Raw genomic sequence first — 19238 nt, forward strand, 5'->3', positions numbered from 1 at the left:
GTAGCTGATAAAATACAACTCTCTTACCCAGGGCAGACAATCAGTATGACATCCTAGGATTGGAATCATTTATTAGCATATGTCAGAGTTAACAATAAAAAACTTAATGGATTATTAGTTTTCCTCAAGGTAGAAAGCATATTCTTCAATTTAATGGAATAAATTTAAAAATCAGAAAAGAGAAAAGGAAACCACCTCTCATAAAGCCAAATATCATTAAAACTCTTAATGATGAATTAAATATGAAATTAATAGGAAAAATTATATAAAGCTGAACAAAAAAAGGAAAGGCTAGGTTATCTGTGTTTATGACTCCATCAGAATGATTTTGTACTTTTCATATTTTTAAAAAACAACTTGCTTTTCTCCATTTTAAAGGGATACTTAAAATTAAAATAATTTAATAATCTTACAAACAAATGTATACACTATACTTCTTACATAGCTAATCTTCCTATTGGAAGTTTCCAGTGTTTAAAAAATTTAAAGCATTAAGAAGGTTGGCATTTGGAATGTCAACATGAATACATTTATGACATTGAATTAAGCAAATCAACATAATAATTTCTTTAGTTCTATTTATTATATCAAATGTTTCATTATCTTGATATTTATTTTAACCATACTTTTAAATCCTATGTGAGTGTGTATGTGTGTACAAATTCATATGCATGTATGATTGCATGTGGTGAAAAACTGATACACATATTAATTTTATTCTGATTCTTAGTCTCATGATTTCTTGATTTGGGGGTATGATCAGAGTTAGTACAGGGAAAAAAATAAATAGTCTCTATGAGAGAGTAGCTTTTGATGTCTTTTAAAAAAGCTTTCAAAGATTTTTGTACCTTTTTGTTCTTGAAAATGATTAGGCCAATGGCTCATTACATACCATAATCTGTGATTTTACAGGACACCAAATACAGCTCTTTCAGGTTTTGTCCCTCCTTTGCGATGACCTCCACACACCTGAAACACACACAATAAGTGGTGAGTTATACTAATGGCTTTCAAGTTAAATCAGCAAGAGTTTGGCCACAGCTATATCAGGAAGAGATCAGTGTTTAATGAATGCACAGCTCTCTTCTTTCAACAAACCTCTTTCAAGGTGTTTCAGGAAAGGGTATTATATTCCTGGATTTAAACCCAAGTGCTCTAATACCTAAATGACTTAAATTAAATATATGTATGATTAACATATTTTGAAAACCAAAGCAATGAAAAAGATATTCCTATAAGGATAGCGTTATGTTTGATAATACAAGGTAAGTAAATATGTGCTATATAATAAATCTGTCATTTACATAATAAAATAAATATACTGAAACTAGAATACACATGGATGTCATTAAAAGTGGATGGTAATATTGCATATGGTTCAGTTATTAATGATAGTTTGATAACAATGAAATACCCATTTTTTGAAACTTTATTCAATATAAAAATGTTTTAAAAATCTGTAACATACCGATTAAAGATGAAAGAAAAATATGTACACATAAAAAAATTTTACATCTTTTCCTCTAAAATGTTTTATTCTTAATATTTTAAATGAATTCTTGCATACCTATAGGCTATTTTAAAAATATAAATATAGATAGGTAAGATTTAAAGTCTTTTCTGATTTCATTTAAGTTAAAAGGGTTTTGAATGGTACACTCTGCTCTAACAGCCATAGTGGAATATGTAGCACAGAACTGAATGAACACTGAAAATCATGATTAACAATGCTATACACCTGGTGGCTCAGTCCCCTATAAGATCAGAAAAACCTATACAGTCATACTGACACATAGACATATGTGTCCCTCAGTGCAGTTCCTATTTTAATCTTTATAAAAAACAGTTAAATAAAAGGGTAAAAGCAAAAAGAGTCATTAACCTTTTCAAGGAAGTAAGGATCAAGTAATTTGATACCTATGTGTACAATCCATCAAAAAATTACTAAGTATCCATCTTTGTCTTTCAGATATTTTATTTGCTGTCTGGCTTATTTGTACGTATCTTCATAAAATGTCAGGAAATTTTATACAATTTTACTTCACAGAATTCATTACTGAAGGTTAAATTAGTTATGGAGAAGACATATTTTTCTTTTAAAAATATTTTTATAGAATATTGTTTTAATGGAATGATAAACATTTCTGAGTTCCTCAGAATAACTGAATAAACATTCTTTTTGACTATTTTTTTCAAAAAAGATTTATGATAAAAATGGATAAGCTCTTCCATGGCTACAAAAGGAAACTTAAAAGAGTAACAATGTAATTATGATTGATACAGCTTATTATGCAGGGAAATTCTTAAACCTAATTCCATGTCATCTGGCTTTAATGTAACATTTGAATAAAGTCATGAAAAAGGAAAAATAAAAGCATAAATGAAACATTACATGCAACAATCATGTTTTACATATGACTTGAAATACTAATTTTCACATACTAAGAAAAAAAGGCCCTAGATAATTATAATATCATAAAGAGTTAATAAAAAATCAGTCCACTTTCTGTGATATTAAAGTTACATAGCTCTCTGTCCTCCTCTACCACCTACCAAAAAGTTAGCAAATTCACATTCTGTATGATTACCATAAAATGCAATAAGTTAGTGCAGAAATCATGTTCATGTCATTTATTTTGTTCTCATGGTCTTTTCAAATAGTTCAAAACACCTAAATTTATATGTGATTATGGAAAAACTCTAAACAAATACAATATCCTATTTGTGTTCCTGCCACTTGAGTCTACATTAGATAGGCTACAAGCACACGGGAACATTAAAGACATATAGAGCATACTACAGACAGCAAATAACACAAATTGATTTCACTTTACTAGCCAGATTAAATGCTATTTCATAGGTAGGCAACAAGAACCAGTATGTACATAAAATAAGATAATCAATCACTGGATGAAAACTGTCCTAAAACTGATGAAAGGCCAGGAGCATCAGGTTTCCTCTCTACATGACAGAGAAAAGTTATTATGAAGAGATATCACAAATATATTTAGCTTACTCAAAAGGCAATAGCCAAGAGAAAACACACGACTAAGAATTAAATAGTATATTTTTTTTAGATTAAAGAAAGGAAGGAAGGAAGGAAGGAAGGAAGGAAGAAAGAAAGAAAGAAAGAAAGAGAGAGAGAGAGAGAGAGAGAGAGAAAGAGAAAGAAAGAAAGAAAGAAAGAAAGAAAGAAAGAAAGAAAGAAAGAAAGAAAGAAAGAAAGAAAGAAAGAAAGAAAGAAAAAAAGATTACCAGAGAAAAGCACAGACTTCCCACTGTGGTACAGTGGGTTAAGAATCAGACTGCAGTGGCTCGGGTCACTGCAGAGGTGCAGGTCTGATCCGTGGGCCGGCGCAGTAGGTTAAGGATCTGGTGTTGCCACAGTTAAGGTGTAAGCTGCCGCTGAGGCTCAGATTCAGTCTCCGGCCCTGAAACTTCCATATAAGTGAGTAAGGCCATAAAAAGAGATAGAGGGAGAGAGAGAAAAGTACTTTGCTGATATAAAGGATCACCTAGGATTTTTGCTCGGTTTTTGAAAGTTCAGTTACATAAAGTTTTCCAAATACTTTTAATTACCCTGTAATCACAGCCAGTGTGCTGGAGGTTATGCACAACACAGAACTATTCCTCAAATAGTAATTCCTGGAGGAAAAAAAAAAAGTTATTCCTTGGAAAATTTTTAGCAAAGTTTATGTTTTAAAATTTAAATATCACATCTTTCATGGATGTGCTATCTGAGGAGAGAACCCCCAAGTTCTGTAACCCTGGACTGAAACTCAATATCATGTTAAAACACAAAATTGAGTGGTTCGATAATAGGTAAATAGCTATTGTTTTGAGTTGAAAATGGAAGTGGTTTGTATTATTCTCTTATTGCAAAATGGTGGAAATGGAACACACATCAGGTCCCTGGCTAGCATCTGAAGCCCTGTGATTAGTCTAGGTCTAGGTTCCCAGGCAGCCTTCAGTGACAGTGTATCATGATGAGAGACCATGGCTGGAGACAGTTCTTTCCTCCTGAAACTTTTAGAGTCCATTCTAGAGCTTATTTACAGGGAGTACCCTAATAAACACAAGTCTGTGGCCCACATTTCTTCCAAGTAATTCTACTCTGTTTTAAGAATCTTGGCTCTAGTCATGACTTTTAATGTATTACATCAGAGCATTTCCCTGTTAACTGTATGCAGGCAACAAACAAGGTGATAAAACTTCATCATTATTGTAACTTTGTGACTACAAGTATTCATGTAAGTTTTTAAAGGGGTATTTTAAAATGGTATCCCCAAAGCAATAAACGCTTGCAAAGTCATAGTGTCTAAATGAGAAGGAGAGAAAAAGAACCAAAGACAACATTTTAAACCTTTGCTTCTCTGGCCTCTCTCCTAACTGCAGATATCAAAGAGGAGAAGAGTCATTAATCTCAGTGATACATTATAGTCTTGGCCCTAGGAGGAAGTCATGAGTCCTTACAATGAGAATCTAGAATTCAGATTTTTCCCATTCATCCCCCCCCCGTCCCTATCCCCACCATCCCTAAAGAGAAAATCTCAGAAAACCATATGACCAACATTCTCTATGGGTCAGTGCATGCAAAGATTTCCCATTTCATGCATGACAACCTAAGGAATTATCAACCCTGGGAAAAGAACAATATCCTCAATGAAAGTAATAATCTATAAGATCAAGAACAAACTCCTTAATACAGGAATATGGCAAAGTGGGGAAATGCAGAAGAATATCAAATAGCGTTAAAGTAGCCCGTGAACAACAAATGCAAGCCTGCTAAACCCTCTTTCCAGATTTCGAGAAACAAGAGGAGCCATGTCTTAACGAGAGAGAATAAAGAATCAGAAGACACACATTTTAGTCTCACCTCCATGAAACTGCTCAAAACCCCCTACTTCTTCAGAGCCCGACATGATCATTCTTTCCAAAAATGAGGGCCTATATGAAGAGTATCTCCAAATCAAACATCCTAAGTTCATTTAAATATATTGTAGTTCATTCTGAATTGCCTCCCCTCAGATTATTTTCTTGCTTTTATGTTTTGGCAAGGTTCTGAAGAGAATTTTTAAAAATGCAACCATTGTAAATTCTTGAGTAACAGCTGCTGAGTACATATATATAAACTCCTTTAGAATACTGAAAAGGGCCAGAAAACCTGGTCTGAAGTATCCAGAGCATCCAGAATTATTTTTTATAATAATGTGATTTTATGCTCACTTGCTTTTGATAATGTTCTAAAATCCACCTGAAACATCTGAAGAATATGAAAAGCAACAAAAAGGTTACTTTAGTGAGCAATCAGGATTTTTTTTTTTTCCAGAAGGCATTACTTAGTTTTAGTGGAGAGAAAAATCTGTCTCCTTAGCAATAGATTGCTAATCACCTGATTTATGTGAAGGGGAAAGGTTAATGAATTAAGCTGTGTAAGCTTCAAAACTATCAAAGGAATTCAAAAGAGCCTTGAATTATGGAAAACAATGGCCCATTCTACATACATACCAAATTTTTATGTTTTTTGTCTCCTACTCAAAAGCTGGAACATGGCATTAGTGACAATTGAAAAGAACTAATGAGGAAATATGACTACATTGCTTGCAAGAGGAGTGTCCTAGGAGACCTTGTTACTGTTTGTGATGTGCTTCAAACCCAAAAGAAGCTAATTGGAGCTGCCAGATACTGGTTTGCAAATCTCACTTTAAAGGACAGGCTCAATCACCTTAGAGGTGTGAAAAGAAATGTCCCCATTAGAGATGCATTAGTATGTGGCTTAGTGAATTTCTAAATAAACTTCAGGATGTTCTTTCCTAAGTTGCTTTTATATTTGAATAATAGGTGTATCTTCAAGCAGAAGAAAAATGCAATAAGACAAAAACGACCCACAGATTTAAAACAAAAAGTATGAATAGTGCAGTAAAGTAATTGGCAAATAAGTGCAACAGGGAGCTAGGTATGTTTAAGGCTGAATAAACATGTAGATCAAACCTTAAAACTCCTGAAATGCAAACGCATCATAAAAGTGATCTATTTGGGGGCTTTAGAAATAGAACTTGATTTTCATTATTTTTCTGAAACTAGACAGGCCAACAAGCCACCCTGTGTTATACAGTTTATAAGTGGATAAGAACATTTGAGGCTGCAACACACAAACACACACACACACACAAAGTGGAAAAGGAATAGAAAGGATTTACAAGATCTAAAGAGAGCAACAAGGGGCAAACTTGGTCTAATTTTGTGTTATGAAAGCTCATCCTGACTAACTCATAACGGGTCATTTAAATGATAGCAGAGGTCACCAAAACACAATTTGGCATCTTACAGAACGAGTAATGATATTTGATGGATTTTTCTAAAGCCTCAAATCAAGTTTCACCGAAGAATAATCCAATCCCAGTGCAGCAAATGAATGGGCATGATTTACAGGTATACTCTGCTTTCAAAAGTGCTCTATAGAAAAGATTTCTATGTACAAAAAGAGATAAATCTACAGTTAAACATTTATAAGGGAGTTCCCCTCGTGGCGCAGGGGTTAACGAATCCGACTAGGAACCATGAGGTTGCGGGTTCGGTCCCTGCCCTTGCTCAGTGGGTTAACGATCTGGCGTTGCCATGAGCTGTGGTGTAGGTTGCAGACGCGGCTCGGATCCTGCGTTGCTGTGGCTCTGGCGTAGGCCGGTGGCTACAGCTCCGACTCAACCCCTAGCCTGGGAACCTCCATATGCCGCGGGAGCGGCCCAAGAAATAGCAACAACAACAACAATAACAACAACAACAAAAAGACAAAAAAAAATTTATAGGATGAATCAATTCAACAATTTACTAATAGTACCTTTTTCTTTATATGTGAATATAATTTCATTTAGGAACATTCCATTCATAGGTTATTAGAAAGATCTAATAACATGGCACCTTAATCTTATAAGCATATAATAATTTTTTTAAACCAATAAGCAGTAAAAGAGTTATTCCATATAATAATTTTTAACTTAAACACATGTACATAACGACAAATGAAAGACTAGTTGGGGAAAGTAACACATGGCATCAAAGTGATAAGCTGAACGCCCTTTGTATTTTATGGTACACGTTCTTGTAAATGTTCCTTATTTTATCCCTTTAACAGCACAGTATCAAATTTATACTTAAGCCAATTTTCCTGTAAACATCTAAAGATAATCTTGCAGAAGAGATGTTCGCAGCAACGGAGAATTTTTTTTTTTTTTTTAGCGTTGACTTGCAATTAAAACGCTAAAGCATTTGCTTAAAGCATGTTCTTACTCTGTACCACAGGGGCAAACATGTGGAATGACATGCAAAATGTTCACTAGCTCCACCAGTTACAACAATTATCTTGGGACAGTCATTAAGTTCTTACTTACCAAGTGCTATTCTCTGGAAAGCCAGTATCTGATTAATGAATCTAAGATTAATTAGCCATTTGCTACTTAAACAGTGGAGAACTGATACCCATCTTATCAGAAAGAGGTAGTGAAAGGTTACAAAATGAGAAGAGCAGTTTGTTTGTTTTTTAATGAGAAATGCCACAATAAGTGGCCTGCAAACTGTTATTAAAACTTAAGGTCTTTGGGAGAAAATAGTTTCAAATGATGCAACGGACAAGGGCTTAATCTCTAGAATATATAAACAACTTATACAACCCAGCAGCAAAAAAGCCAATCAATCAATGGAAAAATGGGCAAAAGACCTGAGTAGACATTTCTCCAAAGAAGATATACAGATGGCCAACAAACACATGAAAAAATGCTCAACATCGCTGGTTTTAAGAGAAATGCAAATCAAAACTACCATGAGATATCACCTCACACCAGTCAGAATGGCCATCATTAATAAATCCACAAATAACAAGTGCTGGAGGGGCTGTGGAGAAAAGGGAACCCTCCTGCACTGTTGGTGGGAATGTAAACTGGTACAGCCACTATGGAGAACAGTTTGGAGATACCTTAGAAATCTATACATAGAACTTCCATATGACCCTGCAATCCCACTCTTGGGCATCTATCCGGACAAAACTCTACTTAAAAGAGACACGTGCACCCGCATGTTCATTGCAGCCCTATTCACAATAGCCAAGACATGGAAACAACCCAAATGTCCATCGACAGATGAGTGGATTCGGAAGAAGTGGTATATATACACAATGGAATACTATTCAGCCATAAAAAAGAATGACATAATGCCATTTGCAGCAACATGGATGGAGCTAGAGAATCTCATCCTGAGTGAAATGAGCCAGAAAGACAAAGACAAATACCATATGATATCACTTATAACTGGAATCTAATATCCAGCACAAATGAACATCTCCTCAGAAAAGAAAATCATGGACTTGGAGAAGAGACTTGTGGCTGCCTGATGGGAGGGGGAGGGAGTGGGAGGGATCAGGAGTTTGGGCTTATCAGATACAACTTAGAATAGATTTACAAGGAGAACCTGCTGAATAGCATTGAGAACTTTGTCTAGATACTCATGTTGCAACAGAAGAAAGGCTGGGGGAAAAATGTAATTGTAATGTAGACATGTAAGGATAACCTGACCCCCTTGCTGTTCAGTGGGAAAAAAATAATAATAAATAATTAAAAAAATAAATAAATAAAACTTAAGTTCTTTGGGTTTGCATTTTTGCTACTAGAGGTGTCACACTTTCGAATGAAATGGAGCAGACCTTACTATCTGATGATTCTTTCTGGACCACTCTTCCCCTGAACATTCTCTAGCATTAGGTAGGTTTCCTAACTGGAGAGTAAATGGGAGTCAGCACTGAAAAAGGAGCAAGACAATGGCAGTATAATATGTTTAACATATGTATGAGAGACCATCACAAACCAGCTCTTACGGAAACATTCTGTTTCTCTCTTCATTTATACAGCAAAACATGTTTTAATGTAATCTAAATGCTTCTTAGAGAAATCTAAAAAATATTTTTCATATAGAATGAAGTCTGCAACATTTCTTTTAAATGCACATTTTCTTTAAGCTACTAAGAAAGAAAGTGGTTTAATGCTTTTCCAAAGTGAGGGGGCGGGGGAGAGGAAATCAAACTAACACATTTGGATAAACTTGGCTCTGGCTTTAATATTTCAGATACATTTATCCAAAAGTCTTGTTTTTAATTTTAGCTATTGTTCCATCCTTTTACCACAGCTACACTAAATCATTATATAATAACCTGAACTTTTTCTAAGCTTGCCTCAGACTATGCAAGAAGCAGAAAAAAGATTCTGAGCTTTTCCTTATTTATTTATTCCAACAAGATTTTATAAGGTGCAAACTATGTATTAGAAATGTTAAAAGATCTACTCAGAAAGCCACATTATTATACAATGATGGGCATAATACTTATAACCTTGATAGATCAACTACTATTTATTTTGGCTGCCATGGCTGATATAAATGTTCTAACCCAGGAGCCAAAAAGGCATATCATTCTCTATATATCTACTGAAAATCAACTGAGAAGAATTATATCTCAGGACTAAGGAAAATGCTAGAAAGAAAGGGAAGGGAAAAATTTAAAGGCAAGACTTCTTAATGTATCAGTTTAGTCATTTCTCAATGGAAAAAAAAAAGGTAGTTACTGTGAAATAGGAGAAGTTAAGACATCTCCTCCTTGCCTAACAGTTTTCAGGGCCCCATCAATTTATAGCTAGTATCTCTGAGGGAATCCAGGCATTGCACAGTGTTGATACAGTTAAGAGTGGTGCTATCTTTATGGTATTCTGGCATATTTTAAGATAGAGGGCAGAAGAGATTTTATTATCCTACATGTGACAAAAATTTACTGTGTGGAAACAAAAGCCCAGGCCCTTAAAAAATAAAGAAATAAATAAGCCAGGAATATAAAAACATATAAAACTGTGACCCAGTTCAGTGAGTTGTGATTCAACAGAGGCCATTCTTTTTCTTAAAAAAAAAAAGTCAGGCAAAATATATCATATATTTTAAGCTCAGCTTTAATTTAAAATGGATAAGCCAAAACTAATTTAGTGAACTATAAAAACTTCCAGAATATGAGATTTCGCCTCATTCAGGAAAGAGTTAAGCACTTCCTAACCAGAAGACGCCACAAGTCGGCTTTGTAGTGACTAATTGCCTCTTTAACCTCTGTACTCAGGGAGCTGGCCTGTGCTTCAATACCAGTTTTGTGATAGAGCCAAAGACTGATGTTCAACAGAGACCTCCCATGACCTGTGTAGCCAAGGAGTTAACTCAGACAAGATGCTGACAAAAGGTTTCCTTCTCACTTGGGAAGGCACAGAATCTCTTTTTGGATAAGCCAAATTCTCAGAAGACTGTAAAACACAGCAGGTAAAGACAATTTATAAAAGTCAAAAGAATGGTTTCACTTTAGCTAACAAGATTCTGGACATCCCAGTGTATCACACAAAATTGTGTTTGAGCAAATGGTTTTAGCAATATGAAAAAAAGATGTATTTATTTTAAAATGCAAGGAAGAGGCCATCTAATTTGATATCTTTGAAAGCTTATAATTACATAGCTGTAATAAGACCCAAAGCAAACAGGTCAACATTCTCCATTCCAAACATTTCCCACATGCTTCAAGCATTCATATTCAGGAAGCCTGCACTCTGTCATTAATTTCTAAGCTTAGCAAATTTCTAACTTGAGCAAAAGCCAATCAAAGAACTTTTACAGGTGATCTTAAGTGCAGTTTTTAAAAAACTAATTCACCTTGCAAATGGGAGAAGGGAATGGTGCAGGCTCGTTATTAATTTCTAAAAAAGAAGATATGAGGAAGGAGTTCTAGATGAGGGAGTGGGGAAGGGGCAGGCAGTGAGAATAAAGTAACCCACACATTCATTCATAAAGAAGAAAGGAGAAAGATCACACGGCTTGATGAAGACAAGGACACTACATAAATTTGACCTTACTGATGATTAGCTAGATTGAACTCTGAACCCTTTGAGGCTTAGGGATCATCACTACTGCATTTATAAAACCTGCTTCCTAAGCTCTGGGACTGCCTTTGCTTTATTCCTATTTTCTCCCACATCATTACATATTAATGTTCATGTCAGAGGTAAGATAATCTTTGCTCTAACATGTATGGGAATGAGAAACAGCAGGTCACATTTAGTTATTTTGGCACGTTATGTTTACACAAAGAGATAACTTTCTTATCTTACTTAGAAAAAAATAACACACTTCTTTAAAAATAGAAAAAGAAAGAAACAGTTCATATATGTCTATAAATGACAATAAGGGGCATTAGCTGAGAATCCTTTTATGAAAAGCATGCAGTTAACATTTTTAATATCTTATAGGAAGGATGACAACTTTTTTCAGCTAATTTTTATTTTTCTGAAAGATAGAAAAACAAACTCCTCCACATTTTCTTCTTAAATCATATTCAAGTAAATGCAGTAGAAAAATAAGATGTTTAAATTTAAGAGAAAGGCAGCTGAAATTTACTTAGCTTTATCAGGCCAGTTCAACGATTCCTTACCCTATAAATCCATTGCCTATAGGGTTCTTTCTTAACTCTTTAATCCATCAATGATAAGGACAGATTATCACTATTAATTTATATTCAAAGTGGTATGCAGTATAGATGTGTGCAGTATATAAATACAATTATAAATATAATTCTTTACAAATATATTTCCCTTCCCAATCAACAAATATCTAATTGTTGTAGATCAACAAATTATCTCAATCAAAAAAAAAAAATCTGTTGCAAATGCCCTTGGTAAAGGAATTTAACAGCCTAGCCCCTGAACTGCTGTAATCACTAAAATGCAGTTTGCTTTGCTTGGACTAGTCCTCAGCCTATTTCCTACAAAGGGCAAACACATCTCTCTGTTCTTGGGAGAATGGTGGAAAGCTAATGAAACCAGTGCTAAGACTGATAGAAACCATAGGGGGGAAGCATAACCCATTTTCTCCTTGCAGAAAGTTGCAAAAGTAAGACAGTAAGTAAGCATGGAGCAGGAAGACAGCACATTTCACTATTTGTTTCAGACAGCAGGTACCTTGCAGGCAACATCATATCTGACAGCCAGTTCCTACTGCCAACAAGCAACAAGCAACACTGCCAGTCCAAGTCTTCAGCTTTATGTTATTTTAAAAGGTAAATCAGAATGAACAGCTCATCTCTGGCACATTTCTAAATTGCTCTGTTGTTGATTATTAAAGTTACTGTTCTGCCTGCACAATCAACAAACCATGTAGCAAAATGCAATAATAGTATTAATATTTCTGCTCCAGACAGAAAACATGCCTCTCAAGTACCCAGGTAAATAAAGAAATACATTCTGGTATTCCAAGGAAAAAGCAGGATTGAGAGTTGGATTGTTTTCAAAGGTCATTAGTGGCATAAGGAGGCAAGAGCAATGCCAGGTGTTTGAAAGGGACAGGTAAATATGCTTGGAGTTAGCTGATCAGCTTTGTGTTTCTATGGGTCCTAGGGTATCATGAGTGCTGCCCTGGTTGTGATAGAACTGTATTTTTAAAAAAAGTTAGAGAACAAATTTCTTTTTGTGATGTGTTACTGAAAGGCAACTACATGTTCATCAGACACAGAACACACTGAGGTCATTTAGCAAAATTTAGGGCTTTGGGAAAATTAATGACAATTCAATGCCATATCGTACTTTGAAAAAGGTGAAAGAAAATATAAACAGTGTAAGCAAGTCAGTGAACTGTAACATATACTCAGAGAAGCTTTCATTAAAATAGTGCCTTGACATAAAATTGTACCAAGAATATCGTGAAGAGGAAAAAGAATAAAAACAACATATACAATACATAAGACTATCTATACAATATGTTATTATATATAACATATGTAATAATATATTCACATATTTCATAATTACTAAAGAGCCTAAGTTTATTTTACCTTTTTACTTATAGCCAGCCTTGTTTCCCTAGAAACACATACAAAACTATAAAACACGTACTTCCAAGAGGCAAAGAAGGTAGAACATATGGAAAGTAAAATAATAAAGTCAAGGATATACTCACTCTGAAGGTATTCATATAATTCATACTGAAAAGCTTCTATAAGCAGACTAAGATTGTGGAATAAGCTTTCAGGGAATCAAAGTAAAGAGGGAAGTATGATTATTTCTAAGATTCATAATATCAACAAGTTTTTTTTTTAATCTTTTTTTTTTTTTTTTTTTTTTTGCTATTTCTTTGGGCCACTCCCGTGGCATATGGAGGTTCAGAGGCTAGGGGTCTAATCGGAGCTGCAGCCACCGGCCTAGGCCAGAGCCATAGCAACACGGGATCCGAGCCGCGTCTGCAACCTACACCACAGCTCACGGCAATGCTGGATCGTTAACCCGCTGAGCAAGGGCAGGGACCGAACCCGCAACCTCATGGTTCCTAGTCGGATTCGTTAACCACTGTGCCACGACGGGAACTCCTAATATCAATAAGTTTTTAAAAATCTGATGTTCAAAAGAAGATACAAAAAGCTAGATAGGCTTGACATAGTTCTGGGGAAAGCCTAAAGGTTTTAAAAAATATTAAAATATTCCCTATCATTTAGAAATTGTCTTTCTCCTTCTTAACACCACTGTGGACTTAATTCATAAAAAACAGCCTCTCAAAAAAGTTAAAAATTTAAAAATATATTGAACATTATTAGTAATATAATACAATACTAAAATAGGCATGTAATTTAGCTGTATCAAAATTATACCAAACTGTAATGCTTCATGTACAAAATCAGTCAGTTACGGATAACAGAAATGTTTCAGATGCTCAGACTATCAAAGTTGTTTTGTGTGTGTGTGTGTGTGTGTGTGTGTAGAAGATACAGTCCAGGGGTTGGGAATATATTTCAACTTCTCTAAGTCTTTTCTGTAAAATGGAAATTACAATATCTATCTCTAAGGATTTTGTAAAGATTACATTTCATAATGTTTGCAAAGGTGCTTTTAGTTATTCAACAAACATTTACTAACCCTTACTATGCCCCTAACTGTACAGATACAACGATAGATAAGACATGTCTCTCCCAAAGGGAATTCACAATCTTGTCAATCTTAACATCCTCCACAAAAATAAGACAAGGTTATTTCAAATAGAACAGAATTTCCTAAAGTACATTTCTCAGAAAACTAGCACTTTGGGGCTTTAATAGTTGACACCTGCAAGAAAGAAATGTATTCTCCAATAAGCTCATGTTAAATCAAATTCATATTTTTCCTTAGTAAAAAAAAAAAATAATGTAATGTGACAGAACCTGGCACAGAGTAAGCAATTAAATGTTACTTATTATTTAGGCCCTAGCATGGAATTTAGAACATTAAAAACTGCCTGTAGGAGGCTGAGTGGTGGCCCCCAAAGATATTAAGTCCTAACCCATTTACAGTCCATAAATGTTATATACATATACTTTATACTTTTTAATGGAAAAAGAGTCTTCACAGATGTAATTAAAGATCTGAGATGGAGAGATTATCCTAAATTATCTGGGTGGTCCCTAAACACAATCACAAGGGTACTTACAAGAGAAAGGCAGAGGGAGAAGTGACACAGAGAAGAGACAGCAATATTACCCCAGAGGCAGACTGGAGCAACATGGCCACAAGCTAAGGAATACTGGTAGCTACCAGTAGCCAGAAAGAAAACGAATGGATTCTTCCCTCCAGATGGAGACACCTTGATTTTGGCCCAGAAAAAAAATTTTGAGGTCTAACTTCTATAACTGTGAGAGAATAAATATTTGTTACTTTTAAGCTACCAAGTTTGTGGTAATTTGTTACAGTAGCCACAGGAAATGAACACAGTGCCTAATAAAAGGTGTTAAGCTTTCATTTCTCTAAGGTAAAATCCTAGGAGAGGAATGGTTAAGTCAGAGAGTATTAGTAGCATGTACATAGAAGATGAATGGATCTCTTTCCAAAGTTGTTATATCATTTTACATGCCCATCAACACTTAAAAGAACTGTAGTTTCTTCAAATCCAATGAGAAGTTATGAGACTTTTAGCTATTCGAGTATGTTAATAAAGACCAGTTGTACATTAAAAAATTCAAAGATTCCATCACAATAACAATTACATTCTTTTATTTTTTAATACAATACACAATAGTAGAAAACTGGAAACAGTAAATATTATAAAATTAATTTGTATATTTTTAGAATTTTTTAATGCATACTATATAAAAGTACATTTATATGATATAATTTATTCATTAAACAGACATTACTTGCTCCAGACTTCTTGCAATTGACTTCTGGCCCAGATGTAACATTCCACCTGCTGGTTCTTTGGGATCTCATCATGAGATATCTAATTCGATTTCTTTTATCATCTTCTTTCCAAGCAACCTAACTATCCAACAATAACCAGAAAACTTCAGGAAAGGGCTCTCAAGTCATTTCTTAGCCTTCAACATTATATGTTGCCTTCCACATTATCTCTCATGAGTTGAACTAAAAGTTAAAAACCACTTTAAAATCAGCCCCCAACTATGATCTCCTCTATAATCATAAAGCACATCATTTAAGTTCCTACCCTAGCTGAATATTTGGTAAAAGACATTCATTACATAATGTTCTGATTTAAAAGGTAGACTGCTTACCCAATCACCAAGAGCATTTTAAAAAAATGTGCTTCCAGACACACTGGATTAGGATTTGGGGTTTTTTTTTTGGTTTTTTGCTTTTTCTAGGGCCACTTCCAGTGGCATATGGAGGTTCCCAGGCTAGGGGTCTAATCAGAGCTGTAGCCACTGGTCTACGCCACAGCCAGAGCAATGTGGGATCTGAGCCACATCTGCAACCTACACCACAGCTCATGGCAATGCCGGATCCTTAACCCACTGAGCAAGGCCAAGGATCGAACCTGCAACCTCATGGTTCCTAGTCTGAGTCATTAAGCACTGAGCCACGACGGGAACTCCACAATGAATTAGGATTTTGGCATTAATCAGAAAAAAAAAAAAAAAAAGCTGGATATCATGGACCTCTCAGCAGAGATTGCCCCAATCTTTCCCCTTTCTTTTATTACTAATTATCTAAGGAAATTTTCCAATTTTAAGTATCATGTAGTCTGCTGATTTTAATAGCTACATGCATTGCACATTAAATAAAAGACTTCACTGAAACATGCTGAAAACCATGGAAATGAACATAAAGATTAGTACTGCTGAAGAGACAAGGTCAATGTTTTTCTCTAATCCTAACTAAACACAGAACAAAACGGATCAAAGAAATCTTGACCTGATAGTTTGTCTTTTTTCACTTCATTGTAAATTTTATTTTTGTCTCACATAAAATGATTCACCTATGATCTAGATGATTTGTGTTAAGTAACCAAACATCAGAAATTTAAAGAACTCTTTGTAAACATGGCTTTCATATAGGATCAAGGAAAGAGGGCAAAATCTTTTAAGAGTTGAGTTGAGCATTCAGTTGAGGCTCAAAACACACAAAAGTTCATAAACAGCTGTATTAAGATTGTCAAGCACAGTGTGGGTTTCTATATTTGATGATATCTATGAGATATAATATAAAAACAATGAAAATATTAACAACATGATGCATATTACCAAAGTCTGGTATTCAATAAGAGGAAAAGATATTATACCTTTATTTCACAAATATATAAAAATATAGTAAGCATTATATAACTATTATATTATTTTTCAAAAGATTAATATTTAAAAATGGATACTAGTGAGGAATAACTGCAAAGTTATTAACTGTAGGAAAACTTTTATTTATTATTTATTTATTTAATTATTTATTTTGTCTTTTTGCCATTTCTTGGGCCGCTCCCGCGGCATATGGAGGTTCCCTGGCTAGGGGTCTAATTGGAGCTGTAGCTGCCAGCCTACGCCAGTGCCACAGCAATGCGGGATCCGAACCGCATATGTGACCTACACCACAGCTCAGGGCAACGCCAGATCCCTAACCCACTGAGCAAGGGCAGGGATCGAACCCACAACCTCATGGTTCCTAGTCGGATTCGCCAACCACTGCGCCACGACGGGAACTCCCTTAACTGTAGGAAAACTTTTAAAAGTCATCTTACACTTTTATATTATTTAACTATGCTATGTAACTTTTACAACATTTAACCTAATTCTTCGTAAACTCTAAACACTGGCTAGAATCAATATCTATAAATCCCTACAAAGGGATAATAAATGCATGTTTATTGCAAAAATCAACACAGAGTCCAAATCTATGAGTTTGGAAATCTCTCTTAATAGCTAGTACAACCAAGGTCAAACATTAATTATAAAGAGACATTCAGAATTATCTGGAGGAGAAAAAAAGCTGTAATGGCCAGCAGGTTGTGTATTGATACAAAGTTGTTAGGGCCATATTTGTTATGGATCAAGCCTAGCTTCCAACATCCATGCCAAGTCACCCTGAGTCTGGTCCTCAGCCACACACCTAACTCCTTTATGCTTGGACTCACATTTCATTAGCTTATTCAGGTCAGATTAAGGTGTGCAGAGGACATAAGTCATGGAGAAAAACATGATTCCTCTTCCATCTGTAATTTCATCATATTAATTTAAAAATCCACTAAACTGTACAATTCATGAAAAACCAAAGCCTAATAATATATATATATATATTTTCAGATTGTTTATGCTGTCCCTGTGATAGTGATATGCTAAGCATGTGCTTAGTACCTTAATGGTAATCCAGCAGAATGTCTGACTCTGTACTAACCACATGCTACTTAACTCAGAACACTCTAGGCCCCCTTTCTATCGACCAAGATGATTTTGCTACATTTGGGGGGTTCAAAATTTCTATTTCTTTCAATGTAGCTTGAAACCCTATTGACTTCTAGTGCAAAAATTCTACATAAGTCTATCTGACTCGGTGCACTAAACAATTATTACATAGACAGTTTCTTATAACACTAAACTTTTTATGTACTCAGAACTCACCAGAGTTACAAATAGGCATCCTGGTCATAGCTGTGTGGCTAGTCACTGTTTTATTTTATTTTTTATTTTATTTTATTTTATTTTGTCCTTTTTTTAGGGTACCCGCGGCATATGGAGGTTCCCAGGCTAGGAGTTGAATCGGAGCTGTAGCCACTGGCCTACTCCAAGGCCACAGTAACACCAGATCTGAGCCGCGTCTGTGACCTACACTACAGCGCATGGCAACACTGGATCCTGACACCCACTGAGCGAGGCCAGGATCGAACCCTCAACCTCATGGTTCCTAGTCAGATTCGATTCTGCCGTGCCATGATGGGAACTCCAGTCAGTGTTTTAAAACACTTGAATATGGATGATTTTCCTAGTTGTAATAGTCATGCATTCTCTAGTTGTAATAGTCCCTACCATTCCCTAATGTTATATTTGACCCATTTTACTCATTTACATTGTACCTTTGGCCTTTATAGACATTGAAATTTGCAACCTCTGAAAATACCATTTATATCACATCCACATGGGTTTAAAGCCCTTAAATCAGACCCAAGCAGTGGACTCTTCTCAGACTGACAGTTACTCTTGACTCCTAGTTTTCTCTCCCTCTGTTGTGACCACTGTATGAAATATACCTCATCATCCTGACCTGACTTCCAGTCTGGCCAGTCATGGGGCCTATGTTTTACTGATCTTTGATGAGATGCTCAAGAGAGGTTCTTTGAGTGCTCAAGAGAGGTTCTGAGTGAAGGATTGATGTGAGCTGATTAAACAAGACATGCTGTTGTATATACTTAGAATTCTGAATAAAATAGTAAATGAACCATCTATATTAAGCATATGTCAACAAAGTAGAACATTATTTTTAGGCACAAGGAATGGATTACTTGCAGTTATAAAGATAAATATATATACATAAAGTGTGTATACATATAAAGGATAAAGATCAAATATTAACAAAATATAGAGGGTGTTAAAAGGAGAAAACCTGTACATGAAGATAGGTAGATTTAAAAATATAAAAAATAGGCTAAGAATGGAAACAAAGTAGATTCTATTTAACTGTTTAATTTCCCTTAGTAAAAATATTTCCTACAATAGATAAGCCAAACTGATTGAGAAGAAATCATGATATTCATCCTTATGTGAGCAAAGGAAACAAAACCTATGATAATCTTTTTAAATGCTGTGGCTATTTGAAAATTACAAATTGTTAATAATTTCAAGGAACTCACCTTATATTTCTTGATGTGGCAAAATAAATATTTACCTGAGGGAAGTAAACTTACTTGCTATGAAAAGTTCCATTACAGGAAAAGGAAAATAT

At 35.0% G+C, this 19238-nt stretch overlaps 1 protein-coding gene across 1 annotated transcript in view; it reads right to left on the reverse strand.

The window, feature by feature from the left end:
• The window catches only part of FBXL17 (F-box and leucine rich repeat protein 17), a 494183-nt gene that overhangs the window by 162582 nt on the left and 312363 nt on the right, over positions 1-19238 (reverse strand). The window contains exon 7 of the mRNA XM_047778392.1: positions 893-969. Coding sequence (XP_047634348.1) covers positions 893-969 — 77 coding nt within the window. The remainder of the gene's footprint in view (positions 1-892; positions 970-19238) is intronic.

Source organism: Phacochoerus africanus, chromosome 4, assembly GCF_016906955.1.
Source record: "Phacochoerus africanus isolate WHEZ1 chromosome 4, ROS_Pafr_v1, whole genome shotgun sequence".
NCBI classification, from domain to species: Eukaryota; Metazoa; Chordata; class Mammalia; order Artiodactyla; family Suidae; genus Phacochoerus; species Phacochoerus africanus.